The sequence below is a fragment of the Hemiscyllium ocellatum genome, chromosome 7 (assembly GCF_020745735.1).
Source record: "Hemiscyllium ocellatum isolate sHemOce1 chromosome 7, sHemOce1.pat.X.cur, whole genome shotgun sequence".
NCBI lineage: Eukaryota > Metazoa > Chordata > Chondrichthyes > Orectolobiformes > Hemiscylliidae > Hemiscyllium > Hemiscyllium ocellatum.
Window position 1 is genome coordinate 77,945,547 of NC_083407.1, and position 15,100 is coordinate 77,960,646.

The following is a 15,100-nucleotide window of genomic DNA, read 5'->3' on the forward strand; positions in this document are numbered from 1 at the left end:
CAGCCCATCAGAGCTAAACAAGGGTGATCAGTGCCTCAATGCTGGGGATGTTGGCCTGGTCGAGGACGCTGGTATTGATGTGCCTTTCTTCCCAGCGGATTCTCAGTATCTTGCACAGGCAGCATTGTTGGTACTACTTCAGCAACTTGAGGTGTCTCAGAGTCATCTCTGAGGGCACAATCTACCGCAGCTCTGTAAACCATGATCTTGGTGTCAGATCTGATGTTGTTGTCCTCAAACACCTCTTTCATCAAGCGGCCGAAAGCTGTGCTAGCACACTGGAGGCAATGCTGGATCTTTCCTCAATAGCTACTTGGCCAATTAGCCAAAGGTATTGGAAGTGAACAACGTTCTGAAAGGCTTCCCCTTGAACCTTGGTGCCTGGGGGATTGCTCCACAATGTAGGCCAGTTTGGCAGAGGACTTTCATCTTGTGGATGTTGAGCAAGCAGCATCAAGCAGAACATGCTGGAATTAGCGAAGAGAGGCCGAAAGTGGTGGTGGAGGGTTGCTTTTCAGACTGGAGGCCTGTCACCAGCAGGGTTCCACAGGGATTGAGTTCTGTGTGTTCTTTAGTTTGTCATTTATACAAATGATTTGGGATGAGAATATAGAAGGCATGGTTAGTAAGTTTGCAGATGAAACCAAACTTTATGGCATAATAAACAGTGAAGAGGATTTTCTAAGATTACACAAGGATGTTGATTAAATGGGTCAATGAGCTGAAAAATAGAATATGGAGTTCAATCTGGATAAGTGTGAGGTATTGCCTTTTGGCAGAAAAAAACAAGGTAGGGCTTATACAATTAATGGTAGGGCCTTGGTTAGTGCTGTATAACAGAGGGATCCAGGGGTTCAGGTATATAATTCTTTGAAGTTTGCATCACATATAGGGAAGGTGGTTAATAAGGCATTTGGCATGCTTGCCTTCATAGCTCAGTCCTTTGCGTACAGGAGTTGGGAAGTCATGTTGAGGCTATATAGGATATTGGTGATGCCTCTTCTGGAATACTATGTCCAGTTCTGGTCGCTCAGTTGTAGGAAGGATACCATTAAACTGGAAAGGGTTCAGAAGAGATTTACATGGATGTTGGTGGGTATGGAAGGCTTGAGCTATAAAACAAGCTGAATAGGTTGGGGTATAGATAGAGTTAATGGTAGTTGTCTTTTCCCTAAGATGGGGACTTTCAAGACTAGGGGGTATATTGTTAATGTGAGATGAGAGAGATTTAAAAAAGATATGAGCAGCAAAGCTTTTTTACACAGAGGATGGTTCATTTCGTGCTTTTATTTTAAATAAAATTGGTTGCTGTTGTTTGCTTTAGATTTGCTTGTGTTAAACTTACAGAAATAAAGCAAATTAGCTTGATTCATTTAATAAGTTTATTATAGAATATCTGCGGTTTATTAAACAAATATAAATCAAAGCCAAAACAGAAAAAAATCGAGAGGCCCATTTCAGTATCAAATTTCAGAGAGGGGCGGGAAATATAGCATTGCCAAACTTCTTCCACTTAAAACTTTAGAAGCAGAAGAAAAATCGCAATGTGAACTGAAGCTGTGCTGAAGGAGGAAGAACATACTGGTTTGATGTTACTACACTGAAAACTGTCAGCCCATTTGTTTTCATGTGGCGCCCTGTACTTAAAATTTAGACATGCAGCATTTTGTGCATTTGTGGTTCTTCCTACTTCTTGGGATAACACATGTGTCATTAACATCAGCTCAATCAGGTAAGTGTCATTCTGGATTTCTTTCTGATCCTGTAGACAGACATTATTGTGAATTGAGAGTGTAGTCAACACATTAGATTATGAAAATGATCTTTAAAATTTCAGATTTATTTTTAAACAAAGCTAACTGTTATTATATTTGATTTACCATGCTTCGCATTTGTCATTTTTCTTCCTATCAAATTATTCCTATTTTCTTGCTTTTCCCTGATGTTTGGTGACTCATGTATGTATGTAATACAAGTTGAGATGCAATTGCTTCCTGTTATTTCTCAACTGAGGTCATTTTTTCCCTCCTTGTCTTGACCTGGATACTGAGTGTCAGCTGCATGTTGGATATTGAGCATGCTCCTCTGTGCACCTTCTTTTCAAACAAAATCATTAAAGATCACTGAATAGGGAAGAAATAACATCCTGGAGGATTTGGGTTCCAATTATTTTAAAACTTACCACTTTGACCAAGTCTGTTCACTTGGTGAAATTTCTCTCCATGTGATTCAATGTCAAATTTAGTAATTAACTACCTTAGGACAATTTTATTATGCTAAAGGTGCTACATAAATGTAAATTGCTGTTTTGTTGTATTATTGTGCTGTTCTGTTTGGCTGACAAAGTAGACCAGGGATTAAGCATGGAATATGTTGGGTTTTGTGTGACTTGGTACAACATAATGAATACAATGTGTATTTATTTTAATCAAGTGAGATTTTTATATTTATGTCAATGATTCATTTGATTTTCTTAAGAACAAATTCAGGATGTATATTTTGATCAAAGTATTCTCTTTTTTTATTCCTAATGAATGTTACAATTCAGTACATTGTACTGGTTTGGACTTTGGCACTTCTTCGTGCTCTCAGTTTCACACAGTACCTCTTCATAAATTTAACTGTTTGTCTTGTTCCTAAGCTGGCTTTCTATACTGACCAAACTGGGGTTTAAATGACTGTGCTTTCTTAGTTTGGGAGAAACTTACTGATAGGATAATTGGATTTGTGCATGATTTATACTTTCCGTCATTCAATAAATGTTGGACAAAGGCATTTTAACCTTTAATATATCATCAAACTTAATATGGTTCAATTGAGGCAAACAAGTTGACATATCAAAGTGTGTTCCAGATATGACATAATCACATGTAACTAACAGTATCAGACAGCTCAACTGCAATACTTGCTACTTAGACCCACCCAGTTTTATGAGAGGGAACAGTAATTTTTGGACTACTCATATCAAGATCATGTTTCCTGCTACAATGTAAACTGGGTCGGTCTAAAGAGCAAAGATTGCAGTTGAACTGTTGGTTACATGTAGTTATGTCATAACCAGAACACATTTTAACATGTCAACTTATTGTCATGGCATAGTACTGAGCACAGTGCCTTCCAATTCAACAACTTAATTCTAATGGGAAGTGTAAAATGGCTTAACTATGAAAAATCACATAAACTATCCTGATAACATTTAAAAAATAAGAATTTAGTTGAGTATGTTTCCTTCATATTAAGAAAGATTGCTATTACTCTGGGAAGCTTACAGTAAGTACTGTAGAAATAGTGCCACTGACATGTAGTGTACTCTTGCTGTAAAAATGAAACAGCACATTAAGGCTGCTCCGGAAATACTTAAATCAGCACATGTTTGAAGATATTAAGCTCTATACAATAGAGATAATTGAAGATAATTGTGGGCGGCACGGTGGCACAGTGGTTAGCACTGCTACCTCACAGCACCTGTAGACCCGGGTTCAATTCCCGACTCAGGTGACTGACTGTGTGGAGTTTGCACGTTCTCCCCGTGTCTGCGTGGGTTTCCTCCGGGTGCTCCGGTTTCCTCCCACAGTCACAAAGATGTGCGGGTTAGGTGAATTGGCCAAGCTAAATTGCCCGTAGTGTTGGGTAGGGGGTAAATGTAGGGGTATGGGTGGGTTGCGCTTCGGCGGGTCGGTGTGGACTTGTTGGGCCGAAGGGCCTGTTTCCACACTGTAAGTCTAATCTAAAAAAAAGGGCAACATGGTGGCTCAGTGGTTAGCACTGCTGCCTCACAGCGCCAGAGACCTGGGTTTGATTTCCACCATGGGCAACTCTGTGTGGATTTGCACAGTGTCTGCATGGATTTCCTCTGGGTGCTCCGGTTTCCTCCCACAATCCAATGACGTCCACGTTAGGTGAATTGGCCATGCTAAAATGCCTATAGTGTTCAAGGGTGTGGCGGTTAGGAGCATTGTCAGGGGAAATGTAGAGTAATAGGGTTGGGGTGTGGGTTTGGGTGAAATACTCTTTGGAGGTTAATTGTGGACTTGTTGGACTGCATGGCCATTTTCCACAGTGTAATGCTTCACTGAATTGGGACAAATGAGCCTGGCATGACTAAAAATATTCAAAAGGATATTGTAATCTCATCATTCATTTATTTTATCATGACGCCTGTCATGGAATAATTAGACTAAAGCCATGGCTAATCAGGCAGATCAGAGATTGCACAGTAAATAGATCTCCTGCTGATTCCTAAAGCCAATCTACCACCAACAAGGCACAAGTACAATGTTCTTCACTTGGCTGGATGAAGTGGTAACAATCAAGAAGGTCAAGACCATCTAGAACGAAGCAATCCTCTTGATCAGCATTGCCATTCATCACTTTGAAAATACACTCTATCCACCATCCACGTACAGTCTCTGCAGCACCACTCACAAGCTGCACTGCAACAATTCTTCAATGCATCTCCAATAGCAGCCTCCGACCCTAGGATCTCGACCACTCAGAAAGAGCAGGGCAGCAAGTGCCTGCCCAACCTGTAAGTTCTTTCCAAGCTACACATCACCATTCTGACTCAGAACTACATCATTCCTTGACTGTTACCAAGTAAAATCTGAAAATCTTAAAATCTTGGACATCCCTGTATAATGACACTCCAGGTGTAGAAATCGTAGGAAGGTGAGTTAATGGGTTTCTGAACATAATCACTTTCCATTGAATGAAGGCATCTTGTAAATTTTGAATGGAGTTGAGGTATTTTCATGGAGGGAATCAGAAGCCAGATGTGTTCCTGGAACATCAGCGTGTCTCTGCATTCAGTTAGCATTGACAAATAATTGATGGCACAGCCTTCTTAATTGGGATTTTGGATATGAAATGGTGGTCATGTTTTTCCACTCTCAGAAGGCAGGGTGAAAGATAGTGAGAAAAGCAAACATTTGGCTGAGTTGGCCCTGGAGAGTTACTCATCCCCTTCTCACCATCTCAGTAATTAGGTGGCAGGTTAAAAAGTAAAGTCTATTGGGGATTTTCCCTACTTATTGACAATTAAGGTCTATAGGTGTTCAATTACTGGATACGTAAAGGCCTCAGGTGGCCCAATACGTGCCCTTTAGCAGTGAAAAAGTGGCTGCTTTAGATAGGGAAACCAGATTGAACTGCCTGCTAGAATGATGATGAGGACCTCCATTTACCCCAATCCTTGACAAATTGGAGAAAGAACTGGAGTCAAAGGAAGGGCCATCTATCTCCCTTTCTCATCCATTTTCATCCACGACTCCACGCCACAACAAGTGAAGGAGAAGACTGAACTACTTGTCAAAAGAGGCCCTGAAGAGTAGGCCTCAAGCAGTGGTTTTCAGGACGAAGAGACCTCTGGCCTCAGATTGGCTCACAACCTTTGAGCTGTGAGGCAAGACTGCACTGTTGAGGTCTGTGATTAGATGAGATGCTCAGCCATCAGCTCATATGAAGCTGGTTGGAGCTTGATATGGTGAGTTTTCTTGATGTTGTCGATAGTGAGTCAGTCACCAATGAAAAACCCACCCCCACACTCAAGTAAGAGAATCACAGCCAATGTTTGTCTGATTTTATATAAATATACAAGCATTAATCAAAAAATACTTAATGCCACTGAGGAACCCCACTCAGTTTACAAATGAATCAGTTAAGATCTTTATTGACATTGGTAGAAGTTGTTAAGCTTGTCAAACAGTCTTAATTTTAATTGACTATTAGCCAAGCCTGCTTTGTAATGATGTTGCCTACATGCTATTACTTGCTGGTGAGGATTTGGAGGTACAATAATCTATAGATTTCACTTTGGTTTTTAAAACCTGCTGATGATCCTATCTGAAATCATGGGAATGACAGGCTATAAAGGCCTTGTCAGAAACAATGTGCTCTTGCATCTCTCGTTTCTATTGGTCATGTGTTTAGAATTATGTTAATAAGAGTTTGCAATTAGATTAATACAGCAAAATGCACGAATGTGGTTGACAAAAATAAAAAAAAAACAAGATTCTAGGAGTGCTGCTGAACAGAACAAACAAGAGTTGGGTTCTAAGCAGTATCTCAAAAGAAGGGTTACAAAGGGTGAAAGGTTGGGGATTTCTTGATGTGGGATCAAGGCAGCTTAAGGCACCACTGTCAATGGTGAAAGGGGTAAAAGAACAAGAGACAAGACAAAGAATAAGTTCAGTTGAGAGATTGTAGGGCTAGAGAAAAATAAAGAAATAGGGCAAAGTAACTTACATCAAATGAAGAATGAACAGTAGTTGGCCATTCAGACCCTTGAATGTGCTGTACCATTTAATACAATCATAGTTAAACTGATTGTAACCTCAAGTCCACGTTCCTACCTATCTCTGATGACCTTTCATCCTCTTGCTTGAAGGGATTTAAAGTGAGAATGCACATTTTAATTTCTAATATTTGCCAATGAGGCAGCAGTAATAGTCACATGAACATAAGGGTGAGGCTCCCAGTTCTGCAGAAGGCAAAAGGAGTGGTGGGACAGATAAACTGAACTGGGCAGCAATCATAAACTATGATTCTCTCCAGAAGGGTAATCCTCTGAAGAGGGTATTTATGTTCTCTTATCTCAAAAGGTGGGTTGATTTTCCTCACTGTTCATTAAAAGGACCAGAATTGAGTGGGCACTTATCAGTGCCTTGCCAGTGACCTGCGTTCCATGAATGGATTTTAAAAATTCTGATGAAGGAGACAGACTATGAAAATATTATCGTTAATCAATTTCAGGGCAATGAAGCTACCAACACATGCTTGAATTCTCTGATTATTTTTCCAGTTGGCTGAGAGGCCTTTGGTTCCTCTTTGACACATAATTCATTGAGTGAAACTGTTTCATTTTGCGCTATTGTTTTAAATAAAGGGTGCATTTTTATGTTATTGTACTTGTACTGTGATTACTGAGAAGTGTTACATTAGGTGCAGAACCTGACCTTTGTGTAATTGCACACAATAATACCTGCATACTCCTATGATCTGGAGGCAAACATGATTACATGCATTGCCTCAAGCAAACAGCAGGTAATTGAGGACACATAATTGCTAGAACATGTACCCCAGTTCTCTTACATCCTCTGTTGTGATTATTTGCTTTATTCCTTCACTGTCCCTACTGTCTTGGAGCTAAGGCAAGGCAATAATGTTTCCCTCCTGCACCTTATGGAGTTCAGCCACTTTTCTCCATTACTTCCATAAATTGTCTCTGTGCTGTACACACTTGGCACTAGCCCTGCCTCACACTGACTTCATTGTCAAGGTTACTGTTTTTGAACTCAATCTTCCAAGCCTTAACGGTAATCCCCAATGCTAGGTCTATTCTTCATTAAGTCATGAGAACAATATTAATGACAAATATTGCTGATAACTGAGAGACAATGAAAGATGTCCTGAAAGAAGATCAGCATCACATTCTAGTGAAAGAAGATGCTCCATTCTTTTTCACTTCAGTCAAATATACCATAAATTAATGAGCAACATTTACAACAGTGCAAGTGAATGTGTCGTTAAAATGTGCTGTGTAGATTCATTAAAGATCACCCAAGCCACACTTGTATCCTCAAGACATAGATTCATGCAGCACAGAAGACTCCCTTCTACCCGTTAAGTCTGTGCGAACCTATCTACATTAATCTCACTTTCTAGCACTTAGCCCAAAACCTTGAATGTTATGAGATTTCAAGTGCTCATCAACATTTTTTTAAAGGTTGTTGTGAGGTTTCCCATTTCACCTACCTGCCCAAGCAATGTGTTCCAGGTTTCTACCGTCCTTTGAGTGAAAAGAAAATGTCCTTTAATCCACTCTGTATCTCTTGCCCTTTGCTTTAAAATTATGCCCACAGTTATTGACCCTTCAACTAATGGCAACAGCTGCTTCCTATCCATCCAACCCATGCACCTGCATAATTTTATATATCACAATAACCCATTCCCACTTAGCTCTAAAGAAAATAATAACCTGAGCATATCTGGCCTTTCTTCAAAGCTGAAAAACTCCAATCCAGGCAACATCCTTCTGAATCCCTTCTGCATCCTCTTCAGTGTAATCACGTTCTTCTTATAGTGTGGTGACCAGAACTGTACATACTACTCTAGATGCAAGTAACCATTGGCTCAAACAGCTTCAGCATAACCTCTCTGCTCTGATAATTTTTGCCATTACTGACAAAGGCAACTGTTGCATATGCCTTCCTAACTTCCCTATCCCTGCTGCTTCCCAAGATCCCTCTGTGCTTCCTAGTATAAAGCCATTCTCTTGTTACTTCTTCCAAAGTGCATCAGCTCATATTTCTCAAGGTTAGATTCCATCCTCCACTGATCAATCCAACTATGTCATCCTGTAAACTAAAACTTTCTTAAAACCATCAGTCATAAAATCCCTACAGTTTAGAAACAGGCCATTAAGCCTATCAACCCCCCAAAAAGCATCCCACCCACACCCTCCATTCTCCATGGTTAATCCATCTAACCTACACATCCCTGGAGATTATGGGAAATTTAACATGGCCAATCCACCCAAGATGCATATTTTTGGAATGTAGGAGGAAACAGAGCACCTGGAGGAAACCCACGTAGACATGGGGAGAATGTGCAAACTCCACACATTCACCTGTGAATGGAATTGAACCCGGGTCCCTGGCACTGTGAACCACTGAGCCACATGACACCTAATATTCTTCACTATTATCCAGAAGAAACCTCCTGTAAAAAAGCTATCCCTTATTCCCACTTCTTTTGCCTCTGCCGTATCTGCTCCCAGGAGGACCCAATTCCACCATAAAAGATCCCAGATTGTCTCCTTCTTCAAGGACAACAATTTCCCCTCCCACGTGGTCGACGATGCCCTCCAGCACATTTCCTCCACTTCCCGCACCTCTGCCCTTGACCCCACCCCTCCAATCTCAATAATGACAGAACCCGCCACCCTGGTCCTCACCTTTCACCCCACCAACCTGCAGATGCAATGCATCATCCTCCGCCATTTCCGCCACCTACAAACAGACCCCACCACAAGAGATATATTTTCCTTCCCACCCTATCTGTGTTCAGCAGAGACCATTCCCTCTCCCTTGTTAAGTCCACCCACCCTGCCTCCCCCCACCAGCCCACCCTCCCCTCCCAGCACCTTCCAGTGCCACCGCAAGAAGTATAAAACCTCAGCCCATACCTCTCCCCTCACCTCCATCCAAAGTCCCAAAGGATCCTTCCATATCCGATAGAGATTTACCTGCACCTTCACACACATCATCGACTGTGTCCATTGCTCCCGATGTGGTCTCCCCTACATTGGGGAGACAGGGCGCCAATTTGCGAAACATTTCAGAGAACATCTCTCTGACACACGAATGAAACAACCCCCCCGCCCTGTGGCCAAACACTTCAATCCCTCCTTCCATCCACCAAGGACATGTAGGTCCTGGGTCTTCTCCACCACCAGGTTCTAGCCACCTGATGCCTGGAGGAAGAACGCTTCATCTTCTGTTTTGGGACCCTCCAAACACACGGAATCAATGTTGATTTCACCAGTTTCCTCATCTCCCCTCCCCCAACCTTATCATAGATCCAACCCTCCAACTCAGCACTGCCATCTTGAACTATCCTACCTGTCCATTGTCCTTCCTACCTGTCTGCTCCACCTTCCACTTTGACCAATCACCAAGATTCCCCACCTTCATCTTCCTATTGCATTCCCAGCTACCTTCACCCAGCCCCACCCCCTCCCCTTTATCTCTCAGCCCCTTTGGGCATCCCCTACATTCCTGATGAAGAGTTCATATTTGAAACAACGACTCTCCTGCTCCTTGGGTGCTGCCTGACCGGCTGTGCTTTTCCACCACCACACTTATTGAATCTTCACTATGGACCACCCAACCAATCCTTGTGTCATCTGCTAACTTAATTAGCACCACCCCCACATTCTCATCTACAAGTTATTCTCCTATAACATGCCCTTCATTAATGCACATTCACTATAATGCGATTGACCAATTAGAGACGTATCTAAAGTGCAAACGTGTGTTGGCTGTATATCCTTCATTAAATCTTGCCTCTCCCAGTGCAGATTAATTCACTTCTTCAGAATTTTCTCCAGTAGTTCCCAACCACTAACATGTGACTTACAGTTCTATAGTTGCCTGGTCTATCTCTCCACCCTTCTTGAAAAATGGAACTACATTAACTATTTCCAGTCATCTGCCACTTCCTCTGTGTTCATAGAGTCACAGAGTTATACAGCATGGAAACAGACCCTTCAGTCTAACCAGTCCATTCCGACCATAATCCCAAACTAAATTAGTCCACCTGTCTTCGCTTGGCCTAAATCCCTTCAAGCATTTTTTATTCATGTGCTTATCTAAATGTATAATGTACATTGTAAATGTACCCACATCTACCGATTCCTTTGGAATTTCCAAATCACTCTCTATGTAAAAAAATTGCCCCTGATATTTTTAATTTTTTTTTCCATTGCACTTTAAAAATATGTCCCCTTTTCATGAAATCCCGCACCCTAGGGAAAACACATCTGCCATTCACCCCTCATCATTTTATAAATTTTTATAAGATTACCTTTTAACCTCCAATGTTCCGGTGAAAAATGTCCCAGCCTATCCGACCTTTTCTTATAATTCAAACTGCCCATTCCCGACAGCATCCTGGTAAATCTCTTCTGAACCCTCTCCAGCTTAATAATATCCTTTCTATAATAGGAAAAGCAGAACTGCACCACAGTGCTCCAGAAGAAGCTTTACCAAAGTCCTGTAGAACCTCAACATAATGTCCCAACTCCTATACTCTAATGTCTGAGCAGTGAAGGCAAGCATGTTAAATCCCTTCTTAACAGCCCTATCTATATGTGACACAAACTTCAAAGAATTATGTCTCTGAACCTCCAGGTCTCTGTGTTCCATAAAATTGCCCAAGGCCCTACTTTTAATTATATAAGTTCTGCCTTTGTTTGTTTTTCCAAGAAACAATAACGTCTTCTTTCGTCGACCACTATGTTTAGGTGTTACCTGATGAGGAGGGAGTCTGCCATTACCTATAGCCCAGTGACAATGATGGATTTGGTGGGTGTCCGCTGGGGGTTTAAGATCTAAAGGAACCTTCCTTTTTCTGTTGTCAGCCTGGACCAGAACTTCAATTGAAGTGTTGTTGAATATTTGAGCCAGGTTTTGTTTAATGTGAAACATGCCTGGCGTGTGGGGTGAGTGCTGGTGCAGGTTGGTCAGCACAATCTGACTGATTCAGTAGGCTTCCCAGTGCTGATGTTTTTCACCTGGAATCATAGAATCATGGAATCCTTACAGTGTGGAAAGAGATCATTCGACCCCTTAAGTCTGCACCGACCTTCCGACAGCCCTCTACTCTATAACCATAATCTCACATCTACTATGGCCAATCCACCTAACCTGCACAAATGCTGGCTCCACTACTTTTCATCATTTAAATAAATGATTTGGATGTGGGCATAAGAGGTATAGTTAGTAAGTTTGCAGATGATACCAAAATTGGAGGGTAGTGGGCAGCGAAGAAGGTTACCTCAGATTACAATGGCTCTTGATCAGATGGGCCAATGGGCTGAGAAGTGGCAGATGGAGTTTAGTTCAGATAAATGTGAGGTGCTGCATTTTGGGAATGCAAATCCGTTGGAGGCTGAGGGGTGACCTTATAGAGGTTTACAAAATCATGAAGGGCATGGATAGGATAAATAGACAAAGCATTTTCCCTGGGATGGGGGAGTCCAGAACTAGAGGGCATACATTTAGGGTGCGAAGGGAAAGATAGAAAAGAGACCTAAGGGGCAACCTTTTCATGCAGATGGTGGCATGTGTATGGAATGAGCTGCCAGAGGAAATGGTGGAGGCTGGTACAATTGTAACATTTAAGAGGCATTTGGATGGGTATATGAATAGGAAGGGTTTGGAGGGATATAGGCCAGGTGCTGGCAGGTGGGACTAGATTGGGTTGGGATATCTGGTCAGCATGGATGGGTTGGACCAAAGGGTCTGTTTCCGTGCTATACAACTCTATGACTCTAACTTTGGCTGTGGGAGGAAGCAGGAGCACCTGATGGAAACACATGAGGACACAGGAAGACTGTGTAAACTTCACACAATTGCCAGTGGCTGGAATCGAATTCAGGTCCCTGATGCTGTGAGGCAGCAGTGATAACCCATGCCCAAAAAATATGTTCCAGGTGAATTATGTTCATTCATCAAAATATAATTGATGAAAGAAAAGTAATTTATTTTGTAATTATTGTCACTCTGTCTAAAAGGTAAGGCCATCATGGTTCCATGCCTCAGGTAAGAGGCAAAGTTGAGAACACAGGATCTTCATAGTAACCTCAGCTGGTAAAGGAATTGAACCCATGCTGTTAGCATCAGTCTGAATCACAGACCAGCTAGCTCACCTATTGAGCTAACCACCACATCATCCCAACCCTCCCCTGAGTCTGACTAAGGTGAAATAATCCAATATCACCATACTGCCATGTATGTCTAAGCTGCAATTGCTATATTAGAGAATGGAATATATTTTCCTTCATTTATTAAGGAACTGCAAAGCATTTCAAAGCCAGGGGTTTATATGTTTTTAATATGTGCATTTTTATAGTAATTTAATCCATCAGGACCTGCATTCTATACATTTACACATTGTCAGTGTTCCCAGTGAAGGTTTTAGTTGGGAACTCTTGAATCTCCAGCTGTTTTATCTCTGGCATGCAATTGAAGCCAGCTTGAAACGTTAATGAATGTAAATAGCTGATGGCAAAATGTTGTCTTTATTTTATAATTGTTTATATTGAGTTTTTAATATATTTAACATTGTCATGTTAATTTTAAGAAATCTCCAATCTTTTGCTTTGCAATGCAAATAGAGTTTGGCTGCTATAAAGAGATAAAGATTTTGCTTATGATTGAGATGACAAATCTAAGTTTTGCATTTATTGTACTTAAAATATTAAACAATTAAAAAACACAAATTAACTTCACTGCTCCTTGTTTTAGTCACACAGCACACACACTCATCTGCCTCATCTTCCCAACTGCCAAAAGGTGAAACCATTTCAATCTATATACATAGGAGCATACTGTCCTTTTTCAACTGGCTTTCTATTCAAAACCACCAAACCTTAATTGGCTCTACCTCCACTGTTGTTCTATGTCAGCAAAAAGGAAGCAAAGAAACCCACATTGCCCACCACTCACACTGAAATCCGAGCATGTATTCGAAATTCCTGCTATACATAAGGTTAAGTTCAAAGAATGAACCTAGAGTTGCAGCAGTCTCTGTGGTGGAACTACTACATATATATCTGAAGAAATAGTCATAGTATCTTGTGAATTTAACTTAGCCAGTATGAAATAAACACACAAAATATAACAATAGGCCTGATCTATTTAAAGTTAAATGATGAAATGAAACAATTTTTGTTTCTATTGTTTATTTAGACCAATATTGCTTGTTGCACTTATTGAGTGGAGGATAACACAGCCTAAAGTATAAAAATGTGTACATTAAGTCAAGTATTCAACCTTCAGCAAGCAAATGAACTAAACAATTAATGGGAATGTTTTGATCAATCCAGCTTTGATTATGGACTTGCTTATTAAAAAAAAACGTTTTGCAATCATTGCCATATAAAGTAATACAAGCTCCTTAATGCTGTAACTTTTTTTTATATCAGAGAGTCATTCAAATTGGCAAATATTTGGATTGGTCATACTCTTTGGAATGCAAGCACAGGTTACTGATTCTTTAATCTGTTTAAATTTATGTTTGATCTAAAAGCAAACCATTTCTTTGCCTATGTAACTGGCTGGACTTTTCAGATATTTTGTCTGAAAATCCATTATGAAAATGAATTGGGTATTTAGTCCCAAATTTGTAGCTAGCTGGTAATTATTTACTACATCAACTCTAAATTATTAACTTTTTAAAAATCCATGGAATGCAGCTATCACTTGCACAGACAGCATTCTCACCTACCCTTAATTCATTTTTAAAAAGTGGGGATGAGTTGCCTGCTGAAAATGTGTTGCAGGTCAGGCAGCATCCAAAGCGCAGGAGAATCGATGTTTCGGACATGAGCCCTTCTTCAGGAATCTAGATGAGTTGCTTGCCTGAATCACTACTCTGCGTATGGTAGAGTTGCTTCTTCAATGCCATCAAGAAAGGGTTCGAGAGTGGTGAGGCAGAGGTCCTCTTCATTCCTACTGCCCCACACACAGTCTTCTCCTATATATGTACCAAAAAGCTTGAGCAACAGATATTTGGATCAGGATAACAATGTGTAATGTTGAGGCATCCCGATGTTTGGAGAATGCTCCTCAAATGTTATTTGTGTGGTGCAACTGCTGAATGATGACATGACTGAGGTGCTGCTTTCAGTTTGATATCATCCACTAAGGCTGATTGGAACCGCCCCCAGTAGACCCAGGCTGTGCTGTCCGTGTGTCTGTGATTTAAGTAAAAACCAAAAACAAACTGTGGATGCTGTCAATCAGAAACAAAAACAGAAGTTTACAGAAAACCTCAGCAGGTCTGGCAACATCTCTGGAGAGAAATCAGAGTGATTGTTACGTTTTGAGTAACACTTCTTTCGAAGCTTTGCCTCTGATTTCTCTCCCCAGATGCTGCCAGGCCGACTGAGCTTATCCAGCTATTTTATTTGTTGTCTTGTTACATTGAAGGCTGCTACACTAACAGATGAGGAGCAAGCACATGCAGGCAGACGCTTAGGACCAGAATCAATCTTCAGTGATTGTGCAACCAACCCCTACTGCGGAGTTTCTAACACATGGAAATGTGGGTTGGTGGTGTTATGCTCTGTCTAAATGGACATGCTGTCCAGCATTTCTGCAATAAAACATCTCCTTCCAATGGGCCCAACGTGGGACAGATGATGGCCCTCTTGATATCCGGTTTCTGTGTAGGTCATGTCTGAGGTTTTGTACTGATACCATTCAGACAAAAGATGCCTCTTGATCCTCGAGATCTTTGCTCCAAACAACTGTAAGGTCATGGAGGCTATGGGCTGGAAAATGGGAGTCATTGACAGCCACAAAATCCCGATGAT

The 15,100-nt window shown here is 41.1% G+C and overlaps 1 protein-coding gene across 1 annotated transcript in view; it reads left to right on the forward strand.

The window, feature by feature from the left end:
• Positions 1-1,531: 1,531 nt before the first annotated feature.
• The window catches only part of LOC132817149 (collagen alpha-1(I) chain-like), a 189,131-nt gene continuing 175,562 nt past the window's right edge, over positions 1,532-15,100 (forward strand). Inside the window, exon 1 of the mRNA XM_060827358.1 lies at positions 1,532-1,732. Within this exon, the coding sequence (XP_060683341.1) occupies positions 1,657-1,732 (76 nt within the window). The 5' untranslated portion in view covers positions 1,532-1,656. The remainder of the gene's footprint in view (positions 1,733-15,100) is intronic.